Genomic DNA, 15,731 nt, shown 5'->3' with positions numbered 1-15,731 from the left:
TATATAATCTGTGCATTATGATTGTTACCAGATGTATAAACATCAGTGAGTTTAATATTTAGTGTCCCATATTAGTTTTACCTGATATAACCTGAATGCTGTGGATATGAACGCTTCCAGCTCAGACTGGCGAGGAGGTAGCCCAAACATGCCTTTACTTGTGTTTTATTGGGAGCCACTTGGTTGAACAATGGTTGATAACAACAATGCACAGGATATTGTTTATGCACATTTGGCTGGGGTGAGGATGAGGGGGAAGATGACAAAGTGTAACTGGACTCCTTGGACAGGAGGATAAGCTTTTGGGATAAAAAGGATTCCCCTTCCCTCCATCTCAGGAGGTGGTTTAAGGTCCAATTCAGCAACACAGTTAAGCATATGGCTAGTTGAAGCTGACCTTTTACTTCAATAGAACTACTCACATGCTCCAAGTTAGGCATATGCTTTCATATCTTCCTGAATGAGGAACTACACATGAGATTATTCTAATTTTCTGGACATCTAACTCCTAGCTAACAACCCCGGAGACACAGCTTGGAAAGGGGAATAGACTGATTCAGCGGCAAGAGACATCCTGTTAAGACTAAGGGAATGCGGCTGTTGTACCATGGTGAGGGGAATATTTCCATATTTTGTAACACAAGCTTTTTGCTCTACTAGAAGAGTTTCTCAGACTGTTTGGCCAGATGTTTAATTCAAATTATCTTTTGCTTTGGGATTCTTCTCTCTCTTTTCTGTCTTATGTCCAATAAAACCTACTTTTATTTACAGTAACTGGAATTGGGGGTGGAGGCTGCAAGCTGGGTATTCACAGTGGTGGCACCTCAGTGAGGATCAACTATGAACTCAGAGAAGCCGGAAGAAGTGATGGAGAGACAGTCTGAGACTGGAGGAAGAAATGAAAGCAGGTTTTCATTCCTTTCCTCAAAAAGTGCTGACAGATGCCACTGTAGACATGGGGAAAACTAAATGACCTGGTGAAGAGTTCTTTGCTGTTTGCCAACACTTGATGGAGACTATTTCCATGTGCAGCTATGTGAACACTGGAGAGATCACTTATAGTAACTCCCATTGGAATGAAGTAAAATACTTCTTACCTCCATTATTTCATTATTCTTAATCAGGAGTGATTCTGCACCGCCACAATAAAGATACTGCATAACCAGCTGAAACAAAACAAAGAGACTGTTTGCTCATGAAAAGTAATCCCAGACAACAAATGTTCACTACATACAGTAACTCCTCACTTAAAGTCATCCCAGTTAAAGTTGTTTTGTTGTTATGTTGCTGATCAATTAGAGACATGATCGTTTAAATTGTGCAATGCTCCCTTGTAACAGTGTTTGGCAGCTGCCTGCTTTGTCCACTGCTTGCAGAAAGAGCAGCCCGTTGCAGCTAGCCGGTGGGGGCTTGGAACCAGGCTGGACCGGCAGCCCCCCTACCAGCTCCCCGCTCCCCCATGTTCCCTGTGCCACAAATGACCAACAGGCTATCAACTGCCAGCAGTTCAGCTGTCCCTCCCCCCACTGCCATGTGCTGCTCCTGCCCTCTGCCTTGGAGCTGCTCCCGGGAACCTCCTGCTTGCTGTGCGGGGGTGGAGAAGAAGAGGCGGACTAATGTCAGGGTGTCTCCCTCCCCCCTGCTCCTGCCCCCCACTTACCCTATCTCTAAAGAGCGGGGGGGGGAGGGGAGAAACACGACAGAGTTCAGGACAGAGGGAGCTTGTTGGCAGCAGCTGCTGTCTCAACTTGCTGATCTACTTAAAAAGGCAATGTACTTAGAATGGGGTCAGCTTACTTAAAGGGGCAATGTGCATCTCTCTCTCACACACATGTGTCTCTGTCTGCCATGCTGTCTCCCCTCCCTCCATTTGTGCTGTCCTGTAGAGTGTGAGGCTATATTAACAATAATGTGTTAACTCTTGAGGGATCAGTTAGTTTATCATTTAGCAGTAAGGCATTCCCTGGGAAATATCCCTCCTTCTTCCATCCTCTGACTTCACCACCTCAACCAACCTTCACAATCATCATTGCTGTGTATAGTATTAAATTGTTTGTTTAAAACTTAGTGTGTGTGTGTGTGTGTGTGTGTGTGTGTGTGTGTGTGTGTGTGTGTGTGTGTGTGTGTGCGTGTGTGTGTGCGTGTGTGTGTGTGTGTAAAAAATGTCTTTTGTCTGGTGAAAAAAATTTCCCTGCAACCTAACCCCACCTATTTACATTAATTCTTATGGGGAAATTGGATTCACAACATCGTTTTGCTTAAAGTTGCATTTTTCAGGAACTACAACGTTAAGTGAGGAGTTAGTCTATGTTACTGCCTTTCACTATCCTGCCTCCCTTTGCTTCAGTGGTCATTGTCATTAGTGTAACATGGTGAGGCTCACAGAACCATATCATTCCCGCTTGAGTAAAACACATGAAAGGGAAGGGGTTACTATGAAAAATAAGCCACTTTGGAAAAGCCACTCATGAGCAGCATTTTTAACTTTGCATCATGAGAATGGTATGGTGGGAGAAGGCGTGTGAGGCTACCAAACAATGTGCAGGGCTACAGATTTGTCAGTCAAACTGGTCAAAAACCTGCAGTTGTCAGGCCATACATGGACATCTTCTCTGTCTCTGCACAGTTCTAGGCTTCTCTTCACGGGAAGCATGGCTTCTCTCCCAATCCCTATTAGCCACAGTGCTGTAACTGTCCAAAGAGGTTCAGGTAGCTCACAGGACAAGTTGATCCTGGTTCATTCATTTTTTGATACCGTTTTTACACCATTTATTCAGGAGAACATGCCACATATAGTGTCTGTTCCCTGATTCCTTCCCTTTCTGGGAAACCACACCCTCTTCTTCACACACTTCTGTAGGCAAGCATGCTTGGTGAGAAGGTCTGTGCTGTGGTTTTGCATTGTAACATGGGCCAAATAATATTTCTTCTCAGGAAACTGAGATTAAGTTTAAATGTTATTGCAGGCAGCTGTAAGTGACACTGAAAAATATCTGCTGCTCTAACAATCAGCAGGACCGGCGCTAGGGGTTTGAGCGCCCTAGGCGTACGGCAATTTCACCGCCCCGCGCGCTGGTCCCGCGGCTCTGGTGGAGCTGCTGCAGTCATACCTGCGGGCGGTCCACCAGAGCCGCGCGAGGAGCCAACCGTCTGCAGGCACCACTGCAGCAGCTCCACCGGAGCTGCGGACCAGTGGACCCTCCACAGGCACCATTGCAGCAGCTCCACCAGAGCTGCCTGCCGCCCCCTCCGGCAAAACGGAGCCCACTAATTATTCTGGCGCCCTAGGTGATTGCCTAGGCTGCCTAAATGGTAGCGCCGGCCCTGACAATCAGTAAATAGAACTGTCGTTCTGGTTAAAATAAATTTTTCTTAGGCATGCAAGTTCTTGAATGCACTGCATCTAACCCAACAGGTGAGACAGATACGTTTGGCTGTACATTTTCACAGAAGGAATTACAAAATGTGAGTAAACAAATATTGCTAGGAAAAGAAAGGCCTCTACATCCTCCAAGCTTGTGTGTGCAAATGCAGGAATATCAAACATGAGAACCTCCCCCTGCAAAAAGAAAAAAAAGAAAAAAAAAAAGAAAAAGTATATGCAAGTGTTCCACTGAAATGTCCTGCTCTGTCTTCAAAGACTACAGAAGTGAAATGTACATAGCTAAATCTAGTCATTCACATATTATTTGACTACAATCAGCACTATAATGCAGGTTACTATATAAACGAGTTGAGGCCTTTGCTTATGAAACCACTACTCTAAGGTATATGACATGACTCATTTACTAAATGTAATTGCATTGATTTGTTCAAGGTACATACAATTGTTGATGTCACACATTCCATTCGGATGCCATGTGTGCACAGACTTTACCTGAAATATGGGGTACTTCACATAGCTGATCTCAATACAAGTGTTCTCAGCTGAGGGTTTGCTAGATAGCAGCGCTTTAAACCTAAATAAAAACAAGCAAGATTGAAATACCACACTACAATGACTTTTCTGCTGAAATATAGCGAAGTGGAAGGGAGGCGACCATCTATTACTGTGAAAATAGGACGTTAGAATGCAGAGAAGCTTAGCGGGATTTATATCCTGAAATATATGATGGTTTATATACTGTAGAGGGTATGTCTACACCGTAATCGGAAGCATGATTGCAGCTCAGCATACAGCACTGCAGCATGGCATACCCATGCTAGCTTTAACCTAGTTAGCACAACTCTCAAAATAGCAGTGAAGACACGGCAGCGTGGACTCTCGTGCAGGCTAGCAATGCGAGATCATACCCAGCTTGCGGGCAGGCTTGTACAGCCCAGGCTGAAGCCCATGCTGCTCCACCTGCATTGCTATTTTTAGCCGAGCTAGGTAAATGAAAGTGAACATGGGTATGCCTTCTTGAGCCACAATCACATCTGTGATTGCAGTGTAGACACACCCCCTTAAAGGTATGTAATCAAATTCAAAGTGAAATTAGGAAACCTCTTTTATTAGGGCCATTTTTGAGTAAAACCGGCAACTTTTAAAAATTCAAAATCTCTTTTTGGATTGATACCAGCTTGCATTTTAAATATTTGCAGCTTTCCTCCCCCTCTCACATCTCCATTGTGCTGGGTTGCAAGATGGCCAGGGCAAAATGTTGAAGATTCTACACAAAGAAGTTTAATACTCTAATGCAGATTTAATATAATTGTGTGGGGACGGGGAGAGAAAGAATTGATATACTGCTGTTCTCAGAATGTTAAAATTCTCATTTCAACCATAGATTTGGACAGCAGAGTAGAATTCATTTAAGTTAATTGTAATTGTATGTGATATTATACAGACATCTAGGATTTTAGCTTTTAAAAATGTTTAAGTTACTAGATTGAGATGGACACCCTTAGAAACTGAAGACCTCTTTTTGGCCCTGATTCAGGAAAACATTTCTACTCGGGACAGCACATAAGCATTGGCCTACACAGGAGACAGACTTAAGCAAGGGTCTAAATGCTTTCCTGAATCAGGGCCTGAATGCACACCTTCATGCACAGGACAGCTAAGTAAGGACAGCAAATGTGCAATGTTCCCAATGTGTCATACCTTTGTTTTTGAAGGACTGCCTTTTCAAGTACCTCTGCTAAGTCTGGCAGCTTGTGTTATAACCTTAGTCCCAGATTTGGACCTTAGCATCCAAAATATGGGGGTTAGCATGAAAACCTCCAAGCTTAGTTACCAGCTTGGACCTGGTACTTGCTGCCACCACCCAAAAAATTAGAGTGTTTTGGGGCACTCTGGTCCCCCTGAAAAACCTTCCCTGGGGACCCCAAGACCCAAATCCCTTGAGTCTCACAACAAAGGGAAATAATCCTTTTTCCCTTCCCCCCTCCAGGTGCTCCTGGAGAGATACACAGACACAAGCTCTGTGAATCCAGAGTGACTCCCCCTCTCCGTTCCCGGTCCTGGAAACAAAAAGGACTTTCCTATTCCCCAGAGGGAATGCAAAATCAGGCTAGCAAATCCAACACACACAGATTTCCCCTGATTTCTTCCTCCCACCAATTCCCTGGTGAGTACAGACTCAATTTCCCTGAAGTAAAGAAAAACTCCAACAGGTCTTAAAAGAAAGCTTTATATAAAAAAGAAAGAAAAAAATACAAATGGTCTCTCTGTATTAAGATGACGAATACAGGGTCAATTGCTTAAAAGAATATTGAATAAACAGCCTTATTCAAAAAGAATACAAATCAAAGCACTTATATTCATGCAAATACCAAAGAAAAGAAACCATATAACTTACTATCTGATCTCTTTGTCCTTACACTTAGAAACAGAAGACTAGAAAGCAGAACTACTTCTCCAAAGCTCAGAGACAGCAGGAAGCCAGAAAACAAAGACCTCAGACACACAATTCCCTCCATCCAAAGTTGAAAAAATCCGGTTTCCTGATTGGTCCTCTGGTCAAGTGCTCCAGGTGAAAGAGACATTAACCCTTAGCTATCTGTTTATGACAAATGTGCAATGTTCCCAATGTGTCATACCTTTGTTTTTGAAGGACTGCCTTTTCAAGTACCTCTGCTAAGTCTGGCAGCTTGTGTTGGTGCTTTTTGTTATCAGAGACATATCTCCACTTGAAAATAGTCTGAGACCACCACTCAAATCACAAGCAGCCAACAGATATTAAATGCTTTCATTCACAACCAGCACTGGTTGTATTCAAGCCAGTACCTTAGAGCTGAAAGGCCCGAGACAGCATTACCAGTTCTCTGTGTCACTAAGTCCTCTTGTTTGCTATGTTTTTTCCCTTTCCTGCATCCCACACTATTCAAGATATCTGTTTAACCCTTGACATTTTATTTCAGGACTCACAGCATTCTCTTATATGCCTATCTTCCTTCTCAATGCTAATCCATTGCAGACAATGTAATTTCTTGATTGATTGCTGTATTGGGGCTGAAACAGTTTGTGTGTGTGTGTGTGAATGGAGTACACCGCTACCCCGATATAACGCAACCCAATGTAACACAAATTTGGATATAATGCGGTAAAGCAGCACTCTGGGGGGGCGGGGCTGCGCACTCTGGAGGACCAAAGCAAGTTTGATATAACACGGTTTAACCTATAACGCAGTAAGATTTTTTGGCTCCCGAGGACAGCGTTATATCGAGGTGGCGGTGTATTTTAATTAGGTGTTAACAGCCAAATAATTATCTTCGCCACATAAAACAAAAGAAAGCTGAGAATCATGAAATGGCAGTCTACAAAATTTTGTCTGAGAAAGGTGATATACACAGATACCTTCTCAATTACATTTTCTTTGTAAATCCAGCTCCAGGTAAGTGTATCAGGTTTCTTACACTTGTTTTTAGGTATTTACATTTAAAGGTGTGTTTTCTAGATAGCAGGAAATTGTGTTCTAGGTTAATAATTCAATATTTTTGAGAGGGAGGGGGAGAAGAGTGCCTTGCCCCAGCTCCTCCCTGCTCTCCAAGGGATACTTGCATCTTTGGACTTCAAGTGCCACTATTTTTCTCTCAAGAGTTGGAAAGTATAACAGACAAGAAAAAAAAAATTTCCCACTCTCTGAAGCTGTAACCCAAACCTTCCACCCAATGCATGGTTAAGACAATGGGCTAGATTCATCATAGATACTAGTGAAAAAATCCTGCCTCACTGAAGCCAATGGGAGTTTTACTATTGTCTTTAACAGGACCAGAACTTCATCCCCAACATTTCCCAAAAGTTAACCCATAGCACCTCCTTCCCTTTTCTCAAGAGAGACCTTCTCCCACTTAGCTTTTCCTTGTTCCCCCCATTTCCATGCAAGAACCCAAACCTCTGCAAGTGGGTGCTGGGCCTCCTGACACCCACATAACTTATATCCCTGCTGGACAGCCTTTCAGCATGGAACTGCTACAGGCCCATGTCAGTTTTTCTCATGTGTGAAGCAAGGGGAGGGATCTGGCAAGGCAAGCCACCTATATAGGCTGTGGAAGAAGGGGAGATTTCTAGAAGTGGGGCACATATGATAGGAATGGCTCCACCGAGGAATTCCAACCTGGAACTTCCTCCTCTTCCCAGAGATCCTCCTTCTACCCACAGGTTCCCCCAAGCCTTAAAAAAATAGACATTCCTGAAAGTTTAACACATATGTGTTTGTCTATGTATTTTGAATGTGTCCACCACCATACCGTTTACTGTAGGTGCCTCTGGAATGCCCAGCATCCTAAGGGTTAATGAACAAATGGTATTCCTAGTTGTTACATCCTTAACATAGATCAACAGCAATCAGTTCTGGGGGTAATTACAGAATTTCCATGTTCACAGAAAAGACTGAAGCCCATTACCTGAATCATTAGTGCCAACAAATCTCAACAGAAAAGATCAAATTATCTGCATTTATTAAAAAAATACATCTACATTTACCTTGGGGATGCAGTAAATAGTAACACTCGATGTGCATAAAATGGTCTTCCTTCCACCAGAAATGTAACATCTGACATCTCTTTATTGTTAAGAAAATGGGGATCTGGAATCACAAAAGGAAAAGAAAAACTTTAGTCGGGAACAGGCGAGATGTATAGAAAGCATTTTCCTGTTTTTGTGAGAAAAGACAATGGCTTAAAGGGGATATTTTTAAATGAGAAAAGCCTGTGAAGCTGGTTTGAATAGTCCTAGGTGGAAGTTATGTATGTATTCTAACAGAATCTATACAAAGTCAATTCAAAATCTCTGACAGTCATTTTTATCTCCTATAAGATAACAGCCATCCATCACATGCAGTTCATTCTAGACTTTGGGTGAACTTTGAAAAGCTCCCCAGTCCTGTTCTCCCTCTGCACCTAGTCACATTTGTACCTCAGCAGACACAAGGGGCCCCAATTCTCATGTACATTAAGGCCCTTTGACACCACTCTGGCTGTGTGGCCTGAGTGTAAAGGAATCAGCCCCAAAAGTAACTTGCAAAACTACAGGCCCAATCCTGGGCATCCAAGACAGCTGTCAATTTCAATGGAAATTTTAGGTGAGTAAGAAATGCAGGATTGGGCCTCTAGTCTAGTTTTTCCAATTCTGCATTTTACAAGTAGGTGTGCTCTGTCTTCTGGCCATAACGACTGCCCAGTATATAGAAGAATGCAGTGGCTCTAGAGCATTCAAACTGAAACCACATTTTTAATGCCACAGTTCTTGCACCAATGCTTAGAAACCCAAAGACTGACTTTATTTCAATCATTTTCATTAACGTTTGCCCTTTTTCCTTTCTTTTGCTCTCTCCAAATCCTAGGACAGCACTCTGTGAACATTGTGATCTGCACCTCACCTCAGACTTACCTAAACGAGAGGTCTGCTTTCGTTTGATTTCAACAAGCTTTGGAATAGGATAAGGTCCATAGCAATGAGTGAAAATGACAGACAGTTGCTGACTTATCACTTCATTCTAAACAAAAGAAATACAAGTATAAGCTTGTGGATTAACAGGTACAAGCTCAAATAATTCCTGAGAGTTCCCTCAATAGTGCACAATTCTAAGACAGACAAATTGTGGTCACTGAAACCTCTATCAAAAGTTTTGATTTACAATTATTAATTCTTCTTAGCCAATCCCCCATTATCCACTTCTTTACTGTTGCTCCCTCTCAATATGCATCATTTAAATGAAAACTCCGCTACCAGAAGCCTTTTTTTAATCCAGATAAATTCCATATCAACTGCTCCCTTCAGATAAACAGAGTTCTACTGAAATATGGATTTAATTTCCTTATTAAAATTCATTTTTACTGTAAAATGAATATGTTGGCTTTTTAAAATGGTTTGTTTGTTTCTTTTTTTTTTTTAAGAGAACAAAAAGTTACTAAATAAACATATTTGCAATGTGAGAATGCTCCTGAAAACGGACCCTGCTTTGTATGTTGATAGCTATTTTATAGCTTGTAATATATTCTCTTAGTTTAATTCTAGTTATGTCTCTGATGTAATTTTGTATCCTTTTCACTGGTATTTACCCTATTGGTGTTACTTTAGCTTCTGTAAACAAGGAAGGATTCTCTAATGATTCAGCCATTAACCTGAGTCTTGCAGCAGGGTTCGGTTCTTGGCTCTGTCACAAGTTTCCTGTGTGATCTCGGGCAAGTAATTTACAGGTAAATTTTAAAAAATGTCTAAGTGCCTTATGAATTTAAGTCCTATTTTCAAAGGTTATTAGGTGCTTAAAGATGCAAATAGGTGCCTAATGGAATTTTCAAAAATGCTTAGGTGACTAACAACCACCCGTTTCAATGGGAGTTAAGTACTTTGAAAAATCCCACTAGGCATCTTAAATACCTTTAAAGATCTGGTCCTTCGGCCTTTAGAAGCCTATATCTCACTGAAAGCCAATGGGACTTTGGCTCCCAAGTGCATAAATTGCTTCTGAAAATGTCAGTTTCTGCTGGTGAAAACAGGGGCAGCTTCACTGAAGTTAATGGGCTAGTAGGCCAATTAACATAAACAGAGACTATGGCCCTTAATCCCTCTGGGTCTCAGTTCCTACCTGTAAAATGGGGATAATTGTACTCCTTGTCTCACTGGGATGTTGCAAGAATAAATGCATTACAGATTGTGAGGAGCTCAGATACTACAGTGATGGAGTCCACAGAAATAGCCAGGTAGATATAAAATAAACATAACATTAAAAATGTGAGTTGTTTAAATTCTATATTTAAAATATCTGCATGGTACATAGAACAGAAAGTGAAGCTTTAATTCCTAAGCACATTTTACTGAGCTCTGGAAATAGCCACTCATTCCTTAACTTACATAAAATATTAGGTGATGTGGCAAAGATATTGGAACAACTGTTCTAAAGTATCGATTAGTATAAGAAAAATACATAGGGTCAAATTGTGCCCTCAGATGTGCGCATGCACCTCCCCATGACTTCAAAGGTAATTGCACACAAGTACCCAAGGACAGAATGTGTCTCCTGTTTCTTCAGACTTAATGCTAAGAGAAACACCCAGAAGTAGATTGCAGTGGTATCAAGCAACTCAGATTGTCAAAAAGGGTGAAATGTGTTTTTCATTGAAAACCTGAGCAAGGAGTCTGGCAATACAGCTCAAGAGACAGGAAAAATACTACTGTTTTGCTTTAAAAAATTGGTGACAAGGACATCCTTATAACCTAGTAGCATATCTGTATTTAGTAGTTTTCATACAGAGTTTAGCAAAGCACTTTACAAAGAGTGTGAATCAGATGCCTAAGAGAAAATGAAGATTTAAGGCCAGATTTAAAGAGGAGAGCGACTAGGTGCCCTGCCTATGCTACTGGTACAACCATGGTTCTGAAATTGGTTCACAACACTCATCTGACCCAATTACAACACACAAGACTGAGCAGCATCCACAGAGACGGGGATTTTTTGCATCACTCTCATGTGTCAACCAAGATTAAGAACCCACATCTACCATGCTGTCCAAGGTTGTTTGTATCAGTGCCATATGGGGAAATCTGGGCAGCTATCTCCATGTCCCTAGCCAAGGGGATAGAGAGTTTGGAGGACATGCACAGCAATGGCACCAGCAGCATATGGAGCGCTGCACTCTGGGATGTCCTACCACACAGAGATTGAGAAGGAGGCAGGATGGCCAACCTGGTTACACAGGCATTTAGAGGGTCTCATTTATATTGCAGAACATGGTGTGATAAATTGGTTACAGGAAGACTGTAACCAGCTTAGGACACTGACCCGGGCAAAGCACTGTCAGCTGCCACAGGTTATTAACCATATGGTCTACAGACACAAACCACATCACGATGCTGTTGTGTCACTGACTACAAACTCGGTTAAAAGCTGTAGTGTAGACTGGGCCTAAGTTACACTACCTGTCTGTGCAATAGACTGACACATTGTATACCAATTAAGAAAAGTGGAGCGAGGCAGGGGGCGAAAAGGGATAGGGAACAGAGGGAGGAGCAAAAGAGTTCTGACTCGTGGAATTGTGCAGGCCAGACTGGTGTGATGAAGAACGGGTCATAGGTGATATAGATCACACAAGTAAGCCACACAGCTCCTCAAATAAATGACATGGGATGTACATATGAAAACAAATCACACAAGTGCTTATGTGCCTGGTTTTGGAGTTTCTGATCTTTTCTAGGAACGCAGAGTTATAGGAAAGAGATCTTATAGTTGGAAACTCCATCCCATCCTGACGGACGAAGACCTGACCTCAGTTATTCCTGCCTTCACCACCTCGGCTGGACTGCAGCAATGTGATATATCAGGGCATGAAGCAGTCAGCACTTAGGAAACTCCAACCAGTTCAGAATGCTGCAGAGCGCCTCCTCAGCAACACCGGCTACCATGAGCACATCAAACCTGGCTTCTGCTCTCTGTGCTGGCCTCCCATAGAATTCTGAATTAAGTTCAAGGTCTCGGTCCTTAACTTCAAAGCTCTCCATGTCTTCCTGGGCCCAAGGTCTCTAAAAGATGGTCTAAGCTCTGGGATGAAGACCATGGTCGACAACTTCATTCCTTTGGCACAATGGAGCTTGCAACAATAAGAGTAAAGCTTGTCTGTGTAGGAGATACAGATTTCTCTGGGAGTGTTCCAAGACTATGGAATGAACTCCCCAGGGAAATAAGGACCTCCGCAAACCTCACCACTTTCCACGCCAACTCCATTGCACCCATTTCTCCCTCTGGGAGAGGGTGAGAGAACAAACAACACATGACAGATGCATAGTCACATGGCTTAATGCATTGCTGGAAGGCATTCAGATACTACACTGATGAATGCACCATAAAATTCTATATAAAGAGTAGAATATAAGAAAAAGTAAAAACCAAATGAATCATTCTATTTTACACAGTGTAAAACTTCATATCTGTAGTACTGTCAGTAGTTTTCATTTTGGGGGCAGCCCAGATATATGGTCAATATTGGCAAAGTCAGTAGTTTACAAGAACAACAGACACAGTTGAAAGGCCAAAAAATTGCTAAGCTGAAAAGACAACAGGAGGGTAAGTCAATGCTAGTTCAGATTCGTGGTTCCCAAACAATAAGTTCTCACCAAGGATGTGAAGGGGAAAGGGGAAAGTCATTACAGCAGGGTAGCTCAGACTCCTACACACATGCTGGCCTCTGAGGGATGTGGATACTGGATATGATCTCTGAAGCCTGCAGATTTTAACAATAAACTAGGCAGGAAGAAGCAGCAGAGAGGGTAGATAAAAGGGAGCCTTTGTCAGAGACGGAAGTCTATGATCCTGGGCTGCTGAGTAATAAATAGCTTTCACAGAGGAACTTAAGGCCAAATTCTGCTCTTGGATGTGTGTGTGTGGGGCTTCCATTGAACTAACTGAGAGCCAAGCACAAGCAATGAAGAACGGAGCTTGGCCCATTAAAACTGCCACGCTGGAAGAGAGAAACAATCCAATAAGTCCAACATTCCTTCAGACAGTCACCTTAACTGGATAGTTCAGTGTCTGCCATGGTTACTAAGCCCACCCTGTGAAACACCTGCACAGTCATGCAACACGATGGGAGGAAATTCTTCTTTACACCATTGGATCAGCTCATCTCCATCACCCCGCCACCTGATAAGAAAGTAAAGGCTGCAGGAGCTTCTTTTGTCTAGGATGACATTGAAAGTGAACGATGAAACAATTTGTCTTTCTTTTCTGCAGTCTGATGTTGGAAAGATTTTGCTGCCAGCATGTGTGATGCTGAGAACTGGACCGAGGCCAACCTCCTTTCATACATGGGTATTCAGTTGCTGGAGAGGAGAGTCGGATGTGTTTCTATATGGTATGAGAGGGAATACAGTTTGACATTGGATATAATGAGGATATTACCGAACTGAGAGGTACTTTACACAAAGGCAAGAGGGAACAACAGCTCAGTCACTTAATGGAGATGGTATTTCTAGTAGGGAGGCAGTAAGAAACTTTGCTTTGTCAGGACAGAGGCAGTTTTCTGCCTTAATAGCATTCTTCAGAGGAGATCAAAAGCAATTTGCAATATTTTGTGAATATGTTGCTTGAATTGGTTGGAGGGAAGAATGAGTTTCTCTGTCTAGGCAAAGCTGAAGCCTTTCAAGCTCCCTGAGCAGAGACCCTTTGCTCACTGTTCTAGAGCAGAAGAGGAAAGACAGACCCAGCCAGTGGGCTGAATGTATCAATGGTCTTTCAAAACCCCTTTTACTAAAGGTCTGTGGCAGTGCTTAGCAAAGGCTACTCCAAACAATTTGCTCCTTAGAGTTCCCTGCCTCAACTCATCCCATTTTAAGTCCCAATCATGCAAGATGCTGAACTCCTTTTCACTCACATTTACTTCTGAGAGCTATTGAGGGCACTCAGCCCTTCTTAGGATCACAAACCCAAGAGAGAATCATAATAGGGGGAAAATTGGTTTAGTGTGTCCAGTTAGGTTAAAATTCAACTCTTCTCTTTCTTTCTGACTTCTAAGACACTTGTCCATGCCCTGATCTTCTCCTACAGCTTCTTCCATTCCCATGTTCCTTTTCTCCAGTTTGTCCAAAACGCAGCTGCTAAAATGGTCAATTAGACATCACTCCTATAACTCCCTCCACTGGCTTTGTAACAAATTATGCTTCTTGTCCTTTCCTTTGAAGCCCTGCACATCTCTGCCCCAGACTATGTTTTGGATCTGGTTTCTAATCACATCCCCTTTCCCATCTATGCCAGTCTCCCCAACACATTGGCTCCTTCTCCTGCTATTGTTTCCTGCTAAACCCAATGTGCTAAGCCCTCAAATCCCTCCCGAAGACTCACTTTGACACTAGGCCCCCAAACACTAATTTACAGTAGTCACATACCTTCTAAACAGAAAAGTAATGTTCTAAGGTAACAATTATTCAGGGTTTCTCAGTCTCTGTCTTTTAGCAGAGACATGGTGCAGCTCAGAGGAATATGGCTGTATGCAAAGGTGCCTTTAAGCCACTTTTGCTTTCCTGGATCCTGGGGCTTCTGGGAGCCTGACTACACCTGGCAAAACATACAGCAGCCTGAAGGCTGCTCTACACTATGGTGTTTCTCCATAGCCCCAGTGGATAATTCCAGCAGTGGGAGCTCACCAGGGTGTACTAATCCATTGAAAATCCAGTCCATGGCAGGCAGAGGGGCCCCTGAATAATTACTCTACCCAACACCTCTCACCACCATAAAAGGACAATATGGAGTTCAGTGGTGCAGAGGCTGTTGTGTGGGCCTCCCATGTCTGAATGAACATGCCCACTTTAGTAAGAGATTTTCTTGGCCATATCTCTATGAACCTTTTCATCCTTCCCTAGGTATTTCTGGTCAGGTTCTGTAGTAGAATTCACTTTTATTAGCTGCATCAAAACTGGTTAAATGTCACTTCAGAGGGCTGCTCCTAGATGGTTAAGTAGCATACACATTATTACTATTAATCAACATCTGTAATGTAGTGAAGCCCTAGAAGTTGGATGTACAGTTAGAGGCAACAAACTGCATAACAAAATAGGTTTTATTAGCACTGGATGCAGGCCCTTGCATGTCAAAATGGAATTAATCACAGGTGATGCTCGGAAAACTGCCAAGATTCTGTTTCAAAGGTTCTTTACATCACAGCCATGCATTGTGTACAGACACCTCAGATCCAGGAGCTGAGTCTAATCCCTGGGTGATAAACCAGGAGAGGGCAGTCATATCATAGAAACAGTGCATCCAGACTCTGACAACACAGGTGTCACATACACATCAATTTTTTAAAACTGTGAAACTTCAGCTCAAATATCCTGTGGGTGAAGTACAGATAAGAATGTGAATAGAAGGCAGTAAAATCAAATCCGGGTTAGTATGAATATGAATCTGTGCTACAAAAACATGACAACACTGAGTTAATAATCTGTTATTAACATGCCACTCTGTACCTGATGTTCATGTCTCACATGGAGAATGCAAGATGTACATGTGTGGAGGACTTGGGTCCTGGTTATTCTGAACTGTTTAAACACAGAAATACTGAAAATGATGATAGGCAACACTGCACTTACCAGGGTATGGTGAAACCTGTTTTAAGAGACCATCCAAGGGCCCAGAAAAAAAGATCCATCACCCACTTATCTGAAGTTCAGACAAAATTGCACTAGTCATCTTGGGGATTCTTTAAAATGGTCACTGTTGATGGCCATGGATCACTTAGAGATGGTCCTTAGAGCAGGTTACACTGTATTTTTCTTCTTGCTGAACATTACATACTTTTACAATACAAAAAATAAAATG

General features: G+C 42.4%; 1 protein-coding gene across 1 annotated transcript in view; it reads right to left on the bottom strand.

Moving 5' to 3' along the window:
- BTBD11 (BTB domain containing 11) overlaps positions 1–15,731 on the bottom strand; it is a 331,313-nt gene that overhangs the window by 8,747 nt on the left and 306,835 nt on the right. The window contains 4 exon segments of the mRNA XM_030545135.1: positions 1,098–1,166; positions 3,878–3,959; positions 7,910–8,012; positions 8,816–8,921. Of these exon segments, the coding sequence (XP_030400995.1) occupies positions 1,098–1,166; positions 3,878–3,959; positions 7,910–8,012; positions 8,816–8,921 (360 nt within the window).

This window comes from Gopherus evgoodei, chromosome 1, assembly GCF_007399415.2.
Source record: "Gopherus evgoodei ecotype Sinaloan lineage chromosome 1, rGopEvg1_v1.p, whole genome shotgun sequence".
NCBI classification, from domain to species: Eukaryota; Metazoa; Chordata; order Testudines; family Testudinidae; genus Gopherus; species Gopherus evgoodei.
Note: the sequence above shows the minus strand (reverse complement) of the source record. Positions and strands in the feature narration are given on the sequence as shown.